Raw genomic sequence first — 18,128 nt, forward strand, 5'->3', positions numbered from 1 at the left:
AGGGTGATGTCTCTGCTTTTTAGTGTGCTGTCTAGATTTGTCATGACTTTCCTCCCCAGGAGCAAGCGTCTTTTAATTTCTTGGCTACAGTCCCCATCTGCAGTGATCTTGGAGCCCAGGAAAATAAAATCTGTCACTACTTCCATTTCTTCCCCATCTATTTGCCAGGAATTGAGAGGGCCGGATGCCATGATCTTGGTTTTCTTTTTTTCTTTTTTTTTATTAAAGAGTTTTAGAAAAACAAAATTTTACAATATATCCCCAAATCCCTCCCACCCCAAACCCCCCCACTTCCCCCCCCACTTCCCAGAGCTAAATACAGGATTATAGTTACAATAATCATATTCTAAATAAAAATTATGCATAATATACAATTAACCAAATTCATAATGCGCTTTAACTCTCTTTTAACATAACTACAAACAACGTACCAATAACAATATCCCACTAAAATCTACTCATAAGCTAAATGGTACTTTTTAGTCCCATATTTGTTTTGAATATAATTTATCCATCTCCTCCAAACTGAAATATATCTTTCCTGTGAATGATCCTTCAGATAAGCAGAAATCTTAGACATTTCTGCAAGATTCGAAACTTTAAACACCCATTCTTCTACAGTGGGCAAACTATCCTTCTTCCAATATTGTCCCACCAGTAACCGTGCTGCCGTTATCATGTTCAACATCAAGTTAGTTTCTTTAACATCACAATCTACAACAATGCCCAATAAAAACAATTGCGAGGAAAACTTTATCTTTCTCTTAAAAATCTTTTGAATGTTCCACCAAATTTTAATCCAAAAAGCTTTTATATTTCTACAAGTCCACCACATGTGAAAATAGGTAGCTTCTAAACTACCATACCTCCAACATTTAGACTGTAAATTAGGATACATGTTGGACAGCTTCTTGGGATCCAGATGCCATCTATAAAACATTTTATAAAAATTTTCTCTAAAATTTTGAGCCTGGGTAAATTTAACATTTCTGACCCAAATTATCTCCCAGGTGTCCAACGAAATTGGTTCCTGAATATTTTGTGCCCACTTTATCATGCAGTCTTTAACCAGTTCCGTTTCCGAATCCAATTCAATTATATATCCTCTTTATATGTGCACAATTTGAATCTCTAATTTGCTTTACTAAATTTTGATCTGTAGTTGTGATGCCAACCTTTTGATCTGACTTCCACCTAGCTTTCAATTGGGTATATTGAAACCAAGAGTAACTTATGTTTTCTTGTCTTAACTCCTCTACTGGTTTAACTTAAACCAGTACTTAAACTTAAACCAGTAGATCTTGGTTTTCTTAATGTTAAGTTTCAACCCAACTTTTGCACTCTCCTTCTTCACCCGCAACACGAGGCTCTTTAGTTCTTCTTCACTTTCTGCCATTAGAGTGGTATCATCTGCATATCTTAGGTTGTTGATATTTCTTCCAGCAATCTTAATTCCAACTTTTGATTCATCTAGCCCTGCCTTTCTCATGATGTGCTCTGCATATAAGTTAAATAGGCAGGGCGACAGTATACAGCCTTGCCAGACTCCTTTCCCAATTTTCAACCAATCAGTGGTTCCCTTTCCAGTTCTCACTGTTGCTTCTTGGCCCACATATAGGTTTCTCAAAAGACAAATAAGATGGTCTGGTACGCCCATCTCTTTAAGAACTTGCCACAGTTTGTTATGATTCAATGAAGCAGAAGTAGATGTTTTTCTGGAACTCTCTAGCTTTCTCCTTGATCCAGCGTATGTTGGCAATTTGATCTCTAGTTCCTCTGCCTCTTCGAAATCCTGCTTGTACTTCTGGTAGTTCTCGATCCACATACTGCTGGAGTCTAGCTTGTAGGATTTTAAGCATAACTTTACTAGCATAAGAAATGAGTGCAATGGTGAGATAGTTTGAACATTCTTTGGCACTGCCTTTCTTTGGAATTGGAATGTAAACTGATCTTTTCCAATCCTGTGGGCACTGTTGAGTTTTCCAAATTTGCTGGCAAATTGAGTGTGGCACTTTTACTGCATTGTCTTTTAAGATTTTGAATAGCTCAGCTGGAATACTGTCACCTCCACTAGCTTTGTTGTTGCTCAGCTATTCTAAGGCCCACTTCACATTCTAGGATGTCTGGCTCGAGGTCAGTGACCATCTCATTGTGATTATCAGGGACGTTAAGCTCATTCTTGTATAGTTCTTCTGTGTAATTTTGCCATCTCTTCTTAATCTCTTCTGCCTCTGTTAGGTCCCTGCCATTTTGTTCCTTTATCATGCCCATTTTTGCATTAAACGTTCCCTTCATCTCTCCAATTTTCTTGAAAAGATCTCTGGTCCTCCCTATTCTATTGTTTTCTTCTATTTCTTTGCACTGTTCATTTAAGAAGGCATTCTTATCTCTTCTAGCTATTCTCTGGAATTCTGCATTCAATTGGGCTGTATCTTTTTCTCCCTTGCCTTTCGCTTCCCTCCTTCCCTCATCTATTTGCAAAGCTTCCTCAGACAGCCATTTTGCTTTCTTGCATTTCTTTTTCTTTGGGATGGTTTTAGTTGCTACCTCTTGTACAATGTTGCAAACCTCTGTCCATAGTTCTTCAGGCATTCTGTCTATCATATCTAATTCCTTAAATCTATTTGTCACCTCTATTGTATATTCAACAGGGATATGATTTAATTCATACCTGAGTGACCTAGTGCTTTTCCCTACTTTCTTCAGTTTAAGCCTAAACTTTGCAATGAGAAGCTCATGGTCTGAGCCACAGTCAGCTCCTGGTCTTGTTTTTACTGACTGTATAGGGCTTCTCCATCTTTGCCTGCAGAGTATATAGTCAATCTGATTTCTGTGTTGACCGTCTGGTGATGTCCATGTGTAGAGCCATCTCTTGGGTTGTTGGAAAAGAGTGTTTGCTATGACCATCGTATTCTCTTGACAAAATTCTATCAGCCTGTGCCCTGCTTCATTTTGTACTCCAAGGCCAAACTTGCCTGTTATTCCGCTTATCTTTTGGCTTCCTACTTTAGCATTCCAATCCCCCATGATGATAAGGACATCATTTTTGGGTGTTAGTTCTATAAGGTGCTGTAGGGCTTTATAGAACCGGTCAATTTCATCCTCTTCAGCACCAGTGGTTGAAGCATAGACTTGGACTACTGTGATATTGAATGGTTTGCCTTGGATTCGAACTGAGATCATTCTGTCATTTTGAGGATTGTATCCCAGTATTGCTTTTCCTACTCTTTTATTGACTCTTTTATTTTTATTTTTATTTTAATTCCATTTATATCCCGCCCTTCTCCGAAGACTCAGGGCAGCTTACAAGCTTCTGAGGGATTCTTGCCCGCAGTAGTATACCTGATGGTCATCTGAATTAAATTCATCCATTCCTGTCCATTTTAGTTCACTGATACCTAAGATGTTGATGTTCAGTCTTGTCATCTCTTGTTTGACCATGTCCAGCTTTCCTTGATTCATGGATCTTACATTCCAGGTTCCTATGGAGAAAAAATCTTTACAGTATCAGACTTTCCTTTCACCACCAGACACATCCACAGCTGAGCGTCCTTTCGGCTTTGGCCCAGTCGCTTCATTCTTTCTGGCGCTACTAGTACTAGCCCTCTGCTCTTCCCCAGTAGCATATTGGATGCCTTCTGACCTGAGGGGCTCATCTTCCAGCGTCATATCGTTTTGCCTTTTGGTACTGTCCTTAGGGTTTTCATGGCAAAAATACTGGAGTGGGTTGCCATTTTCTTCTCCAGTGGATCACGTTTTGTCAGAACTCTCTGCTATGACCTTTCCGTCTTGGGTGGCCCTGCACGGCATAGCTCATGGCTTCATTGAATTCATTGAATTAGGCAAGCCCCTTCGCCACGACAAGGCAGTAATCCATGAAGGGATGTCTAGATATAGTTTGAACTAAACAGGTTTCTTTAAACCTGGAATTAATTAAAATTAAATCTCTGTGCAGTTTAATTCACATAAAATTTATTACGTTTCTAATATTTCCAAATGAGTTTAGAAAGGCTGCTACAAAATACCAGAATGCTGCTTCTGAGTTGAAACAAAACCATTTCTCTGATTCTACATGCCTAGTCCATACTGTTTTGAGAAAATCAGATGCCTCTAGAAAATTCATAGACTATGAACAAATACTTCTGTTTTCCAGAAATTAGTTTTGAGAAGTACGGTATGCTCCTTTTGATATTGTTTGTGATAAATAGACATATTGGCAGTTAAAAGCCTTTGACAGCTTCAACCCTTATGAAATGTTCTATTTTTTAAAAATAACAATCCAAATTGTTCATCATTCTGTAGCAAATTTTAGAGGAAGGATTGTGAAGAACTACTTAAATAGCAGATATTCAAATCTGTCCTGTGTTGACAGGGAGGATGGGATGAAGGAAGCAGAGCAAGACATAGTCCTTTACCCAATCGGAAGAATTTTAATATCTGAAGAGGGGTAATATCAAAGAGCATTTAGACTAAATTTTTAGAAAAGAATAACTTTTTATTTAAAAATGTTGTGGCAATATGCCTGAGTATGTTTACAGTCTAAATATTAGTGCACAGATTTCAAAAAGATTTGCTTGTCTAAAAATTAAGCCTTTTCTTTTTTGCTGTTCAACCTTATAGTTCAGAATAAAATTTTCCTGTTAAAGTAGAATTCTTTTCTATGACACTGGCTGAAACTTCAAGGTTTCAGCACCAACAGATATTCCTTCAAAATGATTTCTAATATTTGTTTATTAATTTTCTTCAGAAAAAAAATTAAGGAGAAATCAGAGTAGTTGAAATGTGGGCAAACTCGTTTCTAACTTTAGTTGAAATTGTGCCTTGACATTCTTGTTTTTTATTGTATGTTCAGCTGAGTTTGTTCTTTTTCTTTTGCCAGTGGCGCAGTAGACATCTCCTCATCCATTTCATCCCTCTCAATTTTTCCATATACTATGGGATGAAGAGGTCTATGGATTAGGAGAGTGGGCACAATCCTATCCTGAGCCCGAGTGATCTTCCTATTCCAAGTGGCAACTAAGAGCTTGGCAGGACTATGCAGTAGATCTGCAGTTATAACCTCCAGTTCTTTCTGAAATCCACCCAGTCCCATTAATTGCTGGGAGTGGAGCAGCCTAATAGGTCCTCAAGGGAGGGTGGATATAGCTCACATTTTCTTCACCAAGCTGTGATCTGACCATGACGGTTGGTGGCATTTAAAAGAAGCACCCTAAAGGCTTCCCCCTCCCCTGCTTTTAATTTCTAGAGAACTTGGGAATGACCCTTCTGAGATACTTATTCCACTCCCATTCCTCTATTGTGCTCAGATTTTATTTATCAGACCATTGTCTAGTTTGTGGCTCTTCTTTCTGCCTCCCATGTTCTCACAGCCCATTGCAACATCTTGAATATCCTCAGAATATTGATGGTACCTCATCCAGTGGCTTCATGTGGATGTTAAATAGGAATGCGGAGAGAGTTGAGCCTTGAGGGATCCCACATATGAGGGTTGCAGGATATACCTGTCCCCCCATTTACATTGGCTGGAGCTGATCCCAGAGGAAGGAGGAAAGTCAGCTCTCCTCAACTCCTATTCTTCAGAGTTAATCCAAAAGAATACCATGTTGAAAGGTGTTGAAGGCTGCCAATAGGAATCAGGGAGAATAACGATTGACACTCTATTCTCCTTCCAGCGACCATCCAATGCTGTTTCAATCCCATACTCTAACCTGAAAACCAACTGGAAGGGGTCCAGATAATCTGGCTCATCCAGGACCTTCTGAAGTTATAAAGCAACCATATTGTCAACAACCTTCCCTAGGAAGGAAAGATTGGAGACGGGATGAAAATTTTCTGAAATAGTTGAGTCTAGGGATGGATTCTTATGGTAGGAGGAAGGAGCAAATCACTGCCTCTTTAAGGGATGGTGACACCTCCCCAATAACTATGGGTTCAAAATCTGACAGATTCTAGCAAGATTCTAGCTTTGATTTGTACTAAAGATGTTCAGTTATTCAGATTTTTACAGAGGTATTTATAATCTGGAGGTCATGTTGGAGTTGGGGAAAGAGAAAGAAAGAGAGACTTTAGATTTATTCCCTGGCTATGGCCAGGAGAATCTTTGCAAAGCTCCATTTTGTTCATTAATTTTACATTAAGAGGCTTTGTAGGTGACCACTCTGCACCTCACAGCTGGACCTGCTGTGTGTATGGAACTGTCTATGAAGATTAGCAGGAAGCCTTTGCTAGTCCAGAATGTCATTTGTTTGCCTATCACTTTGGGAACTGGACTAGTTAGCAGTAGGCTTCCAGGTGCAATTCAAGCTGCGGTTTAAAGTTCTTTATGGGTAAGGATTTGGATACTTATAGACATGCCTTTTCCAGGTGGATTCTCCCATCCAGTAAGTTCTAGTTGGGAGGACTTGTTTTGCATCTCAAGTCCTAGGGAATGTTGATATCAAGGACTCTTAGGGTGAGTCTTCTTTAGTTTCCTGCTCGTTTGGAATAGGAACCACTTCCCCTCGATATAAAGATATCTCCTTTTCTTGCTATTGTTTTAGAGGCTGTTAATGCCTGGTTCTTCCAAGTGGTTTGTGGGATCAGACGGATAATTGAATTACTTCTGAAAATGATGTGCCAGGAATTGTTAAGGTTTAGAATAGTTAAATGGGATTGCACTTTTTATTCTCCGATTTTGCTTTCTTACTGCTATTTATTTTTTAATATCTGACTACTAGATCTTGGAACATATCATTCAGGCTTCCATCCAATTTGAGCAGCATGAAGAACTTAATAAATAAAATAAATTTGTTCAATAAAAAGGCAACTTTTAGATATGTATGTATGTGTCATTACAGCTTTAATTCTAAATTTTGAAATTCCTCATCACAGATAGTGGCTAATGATCTATATTTCTAATTAGGAAGTGGTTTAGGCCCAGTAATTTCATTAGATTGTACTATTGTGCTGAATTTGTGTAAAAAAACTGATGAATGCTAACTGAAATATTTTTCTAGAATTAAGATGTGGGAGGGGGAAGAAACTTGCTACACAGTAGTAATAGTTTCACATATTTGCTAATTTAAAATTGTACTTCAAAATATATTTGAAAATTCTGTTGCCTCCTTTCCCCCCCTCAGATTTCAGCCTACTAACTCAGCTCCCTTTGTCTTGCCAGTTACAAGGGCAACAATATAGTTTTACTATGGATAGCCAGTAGAGGGAGCAACAATAGCAATATAATGATGTTATCACTTAAATAGATTCATTAGTAGTCATAGTAAGTAGTTTACATAGAGTTGTGTACTGCTTTAGTTTAATCCACAAAAGGTACTTCTGAACATCCAAGGAAGCAAATATGATACCATATCCTATAATTTGTAAATGAATCAGGACTTTGGGATTATGTGACAGCTGTGTGGGAATAACCACGCATCTGTGGAAGAAAAGTTATAGATAAATGTTGCATTTGTGCTCCATTGCATTTTGAAGCAGCCTTTAGAAATTGAATTCAAAGCATTGCACAGCCCTAGCTGTGAATGATACAGTACTACACTGATTTAAATAAATTTAAATAAACCCATAAACAAGTCCTTGAGGAGTTTTTTTTCCTTTGATCAGTATTCAAAATTTATAATTTGACATGTTTAATTTGTACAGAAATAATACCAACATATAGTACAAATATTCTTTCTCCTTTCCAGTATTTTGCCTTTTTTCCCTGCATATTAAAATAAAAGTAGATGAGATGCCATTAGTATAAACTATTTTTAATTCTAATGTTCCAATTTCTACTCATAAAAGAAAAGGTAACACTCATGTCCCTGTATTCTCTCCAGGAGAAGGGAAGAATTTATTTTTCTTTCTATGATCATGCATATGGGAGCATCCTAAACTTTGTCAGCACCTTTCTTATTACTTTCCATAGTTTCAAGAAATTTCCTTCAATTATGTTTTGGAAAGAAATTATAGCTTAAGTCATCCCATTTATTGAGATAGAAAGGATTTAGTTCCCTTCACTTTGTGCAGATATTTATGACTTCCTAAAAAAGAAAATCAAGCTACTCTGCTTTTTAATTTCATGTAAAAGTCTATTTTAGCTTCAACAATGATTGAAAATTAATTCCTGTTTGAATTTCTTGTATCTCATCATATTTTGATGATTCTCCCTATACATCAGTTCTTCACTGAAGAATAGTTAGGTTGTTGACATTAGAAGGCAATTTCTTTTAGGTGGGATGATATATCAAAATGTTCATACGGTATACGGATATATTTTTTGATGTTAGAGATTATTTTGTGGTGTTTCATTCCATACAAGATATTCTATACAGTATTGTCAAATGTTTTGATATTCTGATATTAAATAAGTTTCCAAAGGTGTCCTGGGCAGAGAACAGCACTGTTTTGAGATAAAATTAGATTGAAATATCTTGTTTCAAATTTTAAAAAACATAATTTTAAACAAGGCATTTCAAGGTCCAAATGGTTTGTATATATCTTTATTAGACTTAAAGAAAATAGTTGATTGAAACATTCTTTTTCCTGTCCTCTACATCAGGCATGTTATAGACTTCCATAGATCATAGCATAGAGCTGGACATGCTATGGGACATGCAGTTGCATGAGATAGAATTTAGGGAAGAACTGATAAGGTTCAAGTCAGTCATGAAGTTCAGTGGGTCAGTCATTCTTAGGCCAACAAATCTCACAAAATTGTAGAGAAAAAAATAGGCAGAATAATATTCAGCAAATGAGTACCTAGAGGAAAGTGAGAATATAAATCTAACAAATACCAGGTTATTTTTTTTAGTGGTGAGAATATTGAAATCCTTCCCTAATAGCATGTAAATAAATGCACACAGTAATAGTGTAATGTGTAGTGTGTGAAATAAATACATTTTTAACCTTACCATATTTTTATTTTTCTTAAATCATCTCTGTGTAGAAGTTCTCTTTCATGATGGGTAATGATAATGAGTAAAAAGAGTGAAGAGTGTAATGAAAGGGAACATTTCATGTTGGGGAAACTTGTGAAGAAATATAAGCTGTCATTATTACCCATCTTCTATTTGTTTAGGCTTGAGAAAATCTACAAAAAAGCGCAGTGAATCACCACCTGCTGAGCTCCCCAGTTTGAGGCGGAGCACACGGCAAAAGACCACGGGCTCCTGTGCTAGTACCAGGTATAATGTGATATAAAATTATAAACATTTTAAAATAGTTGAAGAAATTGCATTTGGGAAAAGCTTATAAAGAATTTAAATGAGCATAACAGACATTTTATATTTGTGTGCCTGATAGTATGTTTAATTTGATAAGTTTAATGAAATGAGACATAGTATAACATATAAAATCACAGTTTGAAATAAGGAATCTGTTCGCAGTATTGTACTGAAGTAGCAGGTCCACACTAAATATTTTGCGGATTCCAAATATGGTAACTATATCCAGTTGAAACAACTTTCTTAATCTTTTGAAATATATGTGAACTTATTTCCCATTTGTGCTGTCCTCTTATTGTTCCCACCATGCTCATTTTGGAACACTGAGATACAGCACATCTTAAATTATTGCTTCCTATTACATTTAACCAGAAACTCTGGTTGTCAGGTTTTAATTAAAACAGGATCTTAGACTATAGTTTAAAGTTTCACAGTTTGAGATATAAGGGAAATAATACCTAATTCAAGACACATCAAGAAGAAAAGCAGGTTGTAACAAGGTTAAGTTATAACTCAATTTATATTGCTGACATACAAGCATTTGAATTGGGCCATTCAACAATTCTATGAATTTCTCTTTCAAAAATATGTTCTGTAAGAACTGTTCATTTAAACCAGGTTGTTTCTAGGAGAGTAATTATATATTGTATACTACAGGTTGTACAAGCATGTGTGTTAGAAACATAAAGTTTAAGTAAAAGTCCTGAAGATGCTGGTTAGTTGTGCAGAACTTTATATAATATTTAACCATAAATTAGGTAATTGCTCTATCTTTATGAAATAGCTAGGTAGTCCTTGATTTACGACCACAATTGAATGCAAAATTTCTGTTGTTAAGTGAAACATTTGTTAAGTGAGTTCTGCCCCATTTTACAACCTTTCTTGTCACAGTTGTTAAGTGAATCACTGCAATTGATAGTAATCCGGCTATGAAGTGAATCCGGCTTCCCCATTGACTTTGCTTACCAGCAGTGGTCATTAATATGAACCAGTTGCCAAACATCTGAATTTTGATCATGTGACCACGAGGATGCTGCAAAGGTTATAACTGAAATATGGTCATTAGTCATTTTTCCCAGGGCCATTGTAACTTCAAACAGTCACTAAATGAACGATTGTAAGTCGAGGACTACCTGTACTACTTATATTTATTGAAGTTGCTTTTTAAAGTATTTTTGAACACGCAATGAAAAAGCACTACTATAGGCTGTATAGGGTTTCATTTGACTCCATTGCGAACTAAAAACATAATCTAGAATGTTTCTGATTGTACCTGTTTTTTTTAGTCGGCGAGGCTCTGGCCTGGGCAAAAGAGGAGCAGCTGAGGCTCGCCGACAGGAGAAAATGGCTGATCCTGATAACAATCAGGATGGTGTTAATTCTTCAGCTGCACGAGCTGATGAGGCTCCACAAGGAGCTGCAGGTAAGGAAAAAATACCTATAAGTTCTAGGTTACTTTCACTATATAGTGCTTTCTTCTAATGCAGTGCTGGGTTTATCGGGAAATACTGTGCTGGAACTGATTTTGCTTGTCATGTGTAGAGAAATCCTGCTAGAGTTTCTCCTTGTAAATTTCATGGGTTGAGCACAAGATGACAGGCATTATCCAAAGTAGGCCTTCTTTTGTGGAATAGGATCCCTCCAGAAATACAGAAATCCCCATATTTTTTACATTCTTTAACCAAGTTACATAGATATTATTTCAGTAAACTATCCTACCCAATTGTTAAAGGCATATCTTTTTTTTTACTGTGATCGTATTATTTTTTCCCTTTTCCTGTTGTAAATTTCCTACAGTCCTCAAGGATTTGAACACTTTATAATTATTGTTAAGTATATAAGCATTTTTTTAAATTTGAATTACAGGTAGTCTTTAACTTATGACTGTTCATTTAATGATGGTCTGGAATTATAATGATCTTGGAAATGGTGCTATATGGACTGTAAGACATTTCTGGCCATTGCAAAATGTTGTATTACAACCCCTGCAGTCACATGATTGCAATCTGGGTGCTTGGCAACCTGCTTGTACTTACAGTCAATTGCCAAGCTTCCTGCAATTATATGATTCCTATTTTCAGTGTTCTCTGCTGGCTTCCCCAGAAACTCAGTGGAGAAGCTGGCAGGGAAGATTACAAGCTGCTGCTGCTGCCTGCTGAGAGGACTCCCTCTTGTCTCTGGGAGAGTTGCCAGATGAATGGAGCTCAGATAAAGATTTCAAGTTCTCTTCCTGCAACTGGTGAGAGCACAATTGCTGTGGCAGGATAAAGAAACAGAGCTCAGATCTCCTTTCCTGCAGCCTGTCAAAGGAGTTCTCTTCCACATACAGGGGAACTGAACTTGGCAGGCAGCTCTTTCAGTCCATCTTCTTTACAGCCTAGGAAATTGCTTAACCAGTACTAGTGGGAGAGCCGGGATGGAGTTATTGAATGAAGCAATCAGTTAGGCATCTCATTTAATGACTGCTTCAATCAATGACTGAGATTCTGATCCCAATTATGGTTGAAAGTTGAGGATACTGAAATAGATTTTAAAACTCTTATGTCTTCTGATAAATTTAAGACTTTAAAAATAATTTGTGGTATCAGCTGAGCTTATTTAAATAAAGAACCAATTAAACACTTAATACCATCTCTAAAATATTGTAGATGGTTAAAATAGTATTTTAAAGTCTTGTTTCTGTATTCTTAAAGGCAAAATTACATTTAGGAAGTGCTAGCTGCACACGGTGATGCTGTGTAATTGATAGTATTGCTAATTTCTACTAGAATAGATTTATTTGATTGTCCACCCTAATGGCTAATGGATCTTCTTGATTTGAGAATACTTGATTTCCGCCCCCCCCCCAAAAAAAGTTACAGTGGCAATCATTTCCCCAACATTTTGGTGGCTCAAGATTAGTAACGTTATAGAATATAGGACCAAATTATACCTGAGTGATTTTCCAAGTTTGCCAATCCAGAGATTTTTCCTTGTTTACTGGGTGGGGAGCTATGGGAGATGAAGCAACAGAGCAAAGGCCTGTATTTGACTGAATACAGATGTGAATTTGGGTTTGAGACTACAGTATACTATGGCAATAAGCACGGCAAGAGCAATTTTTCATGCTTTTATTATGTCCTTGTAGTCCTGGCTTGTTGTTCTGTTTAAAGTGTCGTGGCTCTTTGGAGGAAAATAGGCTAAAATACCATGTTCTGAGTCACTGGGAAGAGTTTGTGGGCTAAAATCACTTAGATTCACTCTCAATTTGAATGTTAATTGGTTGTTAACGGTCAGATCCTATGAAGATAATTTTGCAAGATTATGTGGGATTATTTTAAAGGGGTCAGTTCTGATTTCTGCTAAATCAGCACAGCCACTTAATCTTGAAACTCCATTCTTCCTTCTGGCTGATGAAAAACTCCAAAAGTGTGACAGAATGCTGAGTTTGGATGGTGATTAATACTTTTCAAGGGAAAAGATGATGCTGTCTGACTTGAAGGAAGCATGGTGCGCTCTGTTATCAAGTAGCCTTCACTTGACCCAGTATTTAGATTAGCTATTCACTTTTGGCCTTCACTTGACCTAGCAATTTAGATTAGCTTTCACCAGCCCAGGATCTTTCCTTCTGGGAGAATGTGATTGAAAGTTTGAGGGTTGGTGGCTGTTGAAGTTGGATGGAATTCTGGAGAAAATAGATTAGTCCTTTCAGTCAAGGTTTAAGCTCAGGTACAGAAAAAATGAATTCACATTAGTCTCTCAAGAACAACGTGGAGAAATTTAAACCTGATCTTTCAGTGGTTTTCAATATAATTAATCATGGTATCCTTCTAAACCATCTGTGAGATTTGATATTAGGGGCAATGTATTGTGGTTTTTCTTTCTAAGTATTGGTTCAAATCAGTAGTAAGGTTGAGAGGACAAACCTTAAGACCTTCTACTGTGGAGAGACATAAATACTTTCCCTCTTCCTATTTAAAATGTAAATGAAGCTGCTAAGGCTGGTCTTTACTAGGATAGATTCAGGTATCACCAGTAAGCAGACAATACTGATTGGTATTAAAGTCAAGAAATCCACCACTCCTCACAGCACTTAAGCTGCTGGCTGAACATCAGAGCACTATACAAAAGTGGATGGAAGCATGGAGTAGCTATACCTCCCAAGATATTTCTGAGCATATTAATCCTAATAGTATACCTCCAGGATTTAATCTACCCCGACACATATGGGTGACAGAAAATAGAATTAGAACGACTCATGGGGTGTGTGCTGATTCTCTGTATAAATGGGGAAAGACACCTTCAGCACAATGTGATTGCGGGGCTCCCTGACAGACTATCCAACATATAGTGAGGGAATGCACTAATAGAAGATACCCAGGAGATTTTAAGGACTTCCTCTGCGTAACAACGGCAGCTACTGACTGGATCTCCAAACTCGACATTAAACTCTGAAATGTTATTTCTGTTTTCCTCTTAGGTTTTATAATTGCTTCTTTTTAAAAAAAATTGTTTTAACTGTTCTAACTTGTAAATATGAAGTGCTTTTAATTCTGTGTGTGACCAGCCATACGCTAAATAAATAACTGATTGGTATCTTAATTCTGGGCTGATCAGGAGACATTATTGAATATATGGAGATTGTGAGGGTATGGAAGCCCTCTGTTTCCAGAGATGCTCCATGTTTAGCTCTGGACAGGGTCATAGTAACCCAATCAAAGTGGGTTGGTAATCTGTAGGTGTCAACCTCCAGCTTGAATATCCAAATAAAAGTCCAGCCTCATTTTCATTTCTGAAAAGATTACTGTTTTATTGAATACATGGCCTGGTATAGGAAAAGGAAAACTAACTCTAAAATCCCAAGGCATCAAACCATAGCATATAACAATGACATTCCTAGACAAACCCTCCAGATGTTCACGTAGCTCATGTAAACATTCTCTTTGTTATGGGAACCGTCTGCTATCTTCTTCATACCTGCTAGAATGTCCTTGAAAGATTTCCAGACAGCCATCTTTCAGCAGACTTCCAAAGAACCAGAGAGGTTTTGTTTCTCTAACCCAGCTGAAAGCATCATCTCCCCATCCCCCCTTACTCTAATGCAGGGCTGTCAAACTGCCGGCCCGCGGGCCACACGTGTCACAAAGAAACAGCGCCCACCCCATTGCCGGCAATGGGGAAAAAGCTCCAATACGTTGCGCGACATCACGAGTTTGACATGTCTGCTCTAATGGCAAGATGAAAACAAAGAGGCACGTAGCTGCTACCTTTTCACTCTTGACAGGAGGTCCTTAGACTCTGGAGACCAGCACTTGGAGTGGCAGGACGTGGGGCAGAGTTAAAAGAGAGATCAACCTAGAATCCCCAAACAGCCAGAAATGAACTTAGTCCACAGCCGTCACCACCTCTGAATTTTATGATGCTTATGCAACCCTAAGCAGGTGTTTACTGATAGTTCAGGTTGTTGTGCATAGCCATGATTTAGCAATTAGTTTAATTGAACCTTCATGTTGGACCTGATCTTTTCTTCCTGACTTATTCTTTTTCTAATAACATACAATTGTTCAAGGTTTTATAATTGAAGTTAAGGAAAAGCCCTTATCACTATTAATTAATTTGGGATGAGAGTTGGTATTGCTTCTTAAGTAAATATAATATTTAAGAATGGGAAAATATCTCAAAAAAACTTTAACTGGTGTGCAATGTCTTTACTATAGTTTAAAAAGAGCCAGGGTTTTTCCTATAGCGATCCAGTTAAATACATTTTTATCTGATATGTTCAATATATTTTGATAAAAAATATGGTTAAATGCAATTAAAGAAATTAAATTGTTATCAATGTGTGATGATCAATAGGCTTATTTTTATATTTTCTGATTTAAACAGAATAACAATTAACATTGTAGTATTATATTTTTGGTTAAGCTATTAGTGCTTCCTTTGGAAAAGTTTCTTAGAGATGTGAACATGTTCCTTGATTTTTGTGGGAAACATTTATTTACAATAGTAATTTTCATTCTTTTGGGGGGTTTGTGAAGATGTTATACCAATACTTTTTGGTATACATTTCAGATCTGAGTATTATAATTTCAGATCTGTCAAGCTCTTGTGATAAACCCTTGACCCTGATCGTATTTTATAGAGTTGTCAGATTTGTGTTTAATTTTTCCTTATTTCAAATAAAAAAAAGAAAAATGAGTAAAAATTCAGAAGATTTCAATAATATGCCTGGTTGAAAGCCTAAATTGACTGTTCAAGTGCAGTTTTTCCATACTGTGTAAGTCAAAACTAAAAATAAACCTGCTGTTTCGTTTGCCCATTCCAATTCCTATTGAGGTTGTTAAAGATTTTCTCTGATAATTTTGGAAGGAAGATTTCTGAGTTTATAAGTAAGTAAGCTGCATGTTTTATTAATGCCATTTATTTTGTGTTCTTCATTAGCTTCTAGTTCTGTTGCTGGGGCTGTGGGCATGACCACCTCTGGTGAAAGTGAATCAGATGATTCTGAGATGGGAAGATTACAAGGTACATACTAAGCTTACATTATATAAATAACAACTTTAAGGTTACAACTCTCTAAATTTCTTTTAAACCAGGCATGTCAAACTCGTGATGTCATGTGACGTCGCATGACGTATTGGGACTTTCCCCCCATTGCCAGCAATGGGGGTGGGCGCGGTTTCGGCATGATGCATCAGGTCTGGAGGCTGCCAGTTTGACATGCTTGTTTTAAACAGTTGGAGGCTTTCTTAGAACCCTTTTCTGATGTTCCCTTCAATATTTTTTCTATAACTTGAACAAAATGCTTGGTCTTTTTGACCACGTAATTGAAGGTCTGCTAAAACTCAGTGGCATATCAGTCATCTTTGGCATAAATGAGTACATTGGAATTATTATTATAATTTAAAGAATTGTTATAAGTTGTAAAATCTATTTTATTTAGGGAAACTGATTTTTAGAAACTGTTTTACTTTTTAATCATCTGGTTTTCTCTCCTTAGTATTCAAAGGCATTATTACTAGAGGAACTCCTGCAATCTATGTAGATATATAATTTTCTTTAGAATTCAGACCCTTTTTATTCTTAAAGATATTTTTAGTTCATTTATCCAAAGTACACAAGGGAGCCTGTGATCTCTAAATTTTGTTTGTACTCCTGCTCTTAACATTCTTGACCATTGTCATGCCTATTAAAGCTGTTGGAAATCAAAATCCATTATTATTTGTAGGATGCAAATTTTCCATTCAAATTTTGGTATTTTTAATATGGAAGAAGAACAGGTTTCCTTGATTTTGACTTAGAGAGGTAAAGCTAAAGTAGCATGTATCTAACATGACTTTTCAAAACTTTCCAAAATTTAAAAACTTTGTGCAGAAACAAAAATATATGTGGCCATGAAAAGTGTTAGTGGCATTCAAGAGAAAATTGTTTTATGGCTAGGATTCTACAAAAGTAAAATATATAATTGCTTAATAATAATCTTGTAAAATAAAAATGTAGAAGTTTCAATCATTTAAATGCTACAAAATGAAAATTTATATTATGCAAATCACAGCTTGTAATTTAATATAAAGAGTTTAATGCAGATTTACATTTTTTTTTATTTCTAGCTTTGTTAGAAGCTAGAGGACTCCCTCCACATCTATTTGGTCCTCTTGGTCCTCGAATGTCTCAGCTATTCCACCGAACAATTGGAAGTGGAGCTAGTAAGTAGACTAATTTGTATATTTTACAATATTTTAGGATAGTAAGTCTTCATTAAGCACCTGCCTAATGGAGCATTTGGAGATATCCATGGATCCCACCCTATTAACTTTCAAGAAAGTAGTAAAGTAGTAAAGACTGGCGACTTTTACTTTGCAGATATAAATCATCAGAAAAGTATAGAATATTAGTATTCAGTACTGTGGCCAAGAGTGAAAGTACAAGAAGTTAAAGTGATGGAAAAACCAGATATGTGCTGTAAGAATGTTCAAGCTTTGCTAATTGAAAGCACACTTTTAAATTATACTTTTTCTGCTTCTCAATATAGAAAGTATTTGTAATATCTATATGAAATATATATTTGTGACTGAAAGGAAAACTTTAAGCACCATCAACATATAAAAATCATACACCATTTTTAAATAAGGAACTAATGAAGTTATTGTCTACTATAATCAAATAGCTGTTGTAAAAATGTGAACAAATATGCTTTGAATTCCTTTTCCTTTTTAGGTTCTAAAGCTCAGCAACTTCTACAAGGACTTCAAGCCACTGATGAAAGCCAGCAGTTACAGTCAGTGATAGAAATGTGTCAGTTATTGGTCATGGGTAATGAAGAAACTTTAGGAGGTTTTCCAGTCAAGAGTGTTGTTCCAGCTCTGGTAAGCATATTCATTAATTCATATCAACTTTTACCTTTGGTTCATTATGAATTCATGAAAGACCAAATGGATCAATTGAAATATGTAGATAAATGGATTTAAGTTTTTCCCCATATTGTTGCTTATTTGAGGGGGTCCATAGCATAAAAAGTTATAAACTGTTAGAGTAGTTCTCAAACTGACTTAAGATAATATAACAATGTACCTAAAATAGAAACATAAATTCTTTAGGGATGGGGAGGTGCTAAATTTTAGAAACATTTTTTACTAGCCTTTCTTGGCGACAGCTGTAATTTTTGTGTCATCTGATTGTTGTCTGCTCAATATAGGCACACTTCATTAACCTATTACTGAGACTGCTAATAAGGAAGATTGTATAAACTATAAAGAAATAGACATAAATACAATAAAACCTGCTGCCTTAAGCTTCTGAAGGAAAGGGGGAATATAAAGCAGTAAGTAAAGACAATTCTTTTTCTATTATTTACAGATAACTTTGCTACAGATGGAGCACAACTTCGACATTGTGAGTATTTCATCTTAAAGATAGTTTGTGTATACATACATTTTGATGGCAAAT

At 36.3% G+C, this 18,128-nt stretch overlaps 1 protein-coding gene across 1 annotated transcript in view; it reads left to right on the forward strand.

Annotated features, from left to right (window-relative positions):
* The window catches only part of TRIP12 (thyroid hormone receptor interactor 12), an 88,320-nt gene that overhangs the window by 26,269 nt on the left and 43,923 nt on the right, over nucleotides 1-18,128 (forward strand). Inside the window, exons 3-7 of the mRNA XM_083363356.1 lie at nucleotides 10,490-10,626; nucleotides 15,624-15,707; nucleotides 16,793-16,888; nucleotides 17,400-17,548; nucleotides 18,039-18,074. Coding sequence (XP_083219482.1) covers nucleotides 10,490-10,626; nucleotides 15,624-15,707; nucleotides 16,793-16,888; nucleotides 17,400-17,548; nucleotides 18,039-18,074 — 502 coding nt within the window. The remainder of the gene's footprint in view (nucleotides 1-10,489; nucleotides 10,627-15,623; nucleotides 15,708-16,792; nucleotides 16,889-17,399; nucleotides 17,549-18,038; nucleotides 18,075-18,128) is intronic.

This window comes from Vipera ursinii (assembly GCF_947247035.1).
Source record: "Vipera ursinii genome assembly, chromosome: 5".
NCBI classification, from domain to species: Eukaryota; Metazoa; Chordata; class Lepidosauria; order Squamata; family Viperidae; genus Vipera; species Vipera ursinii.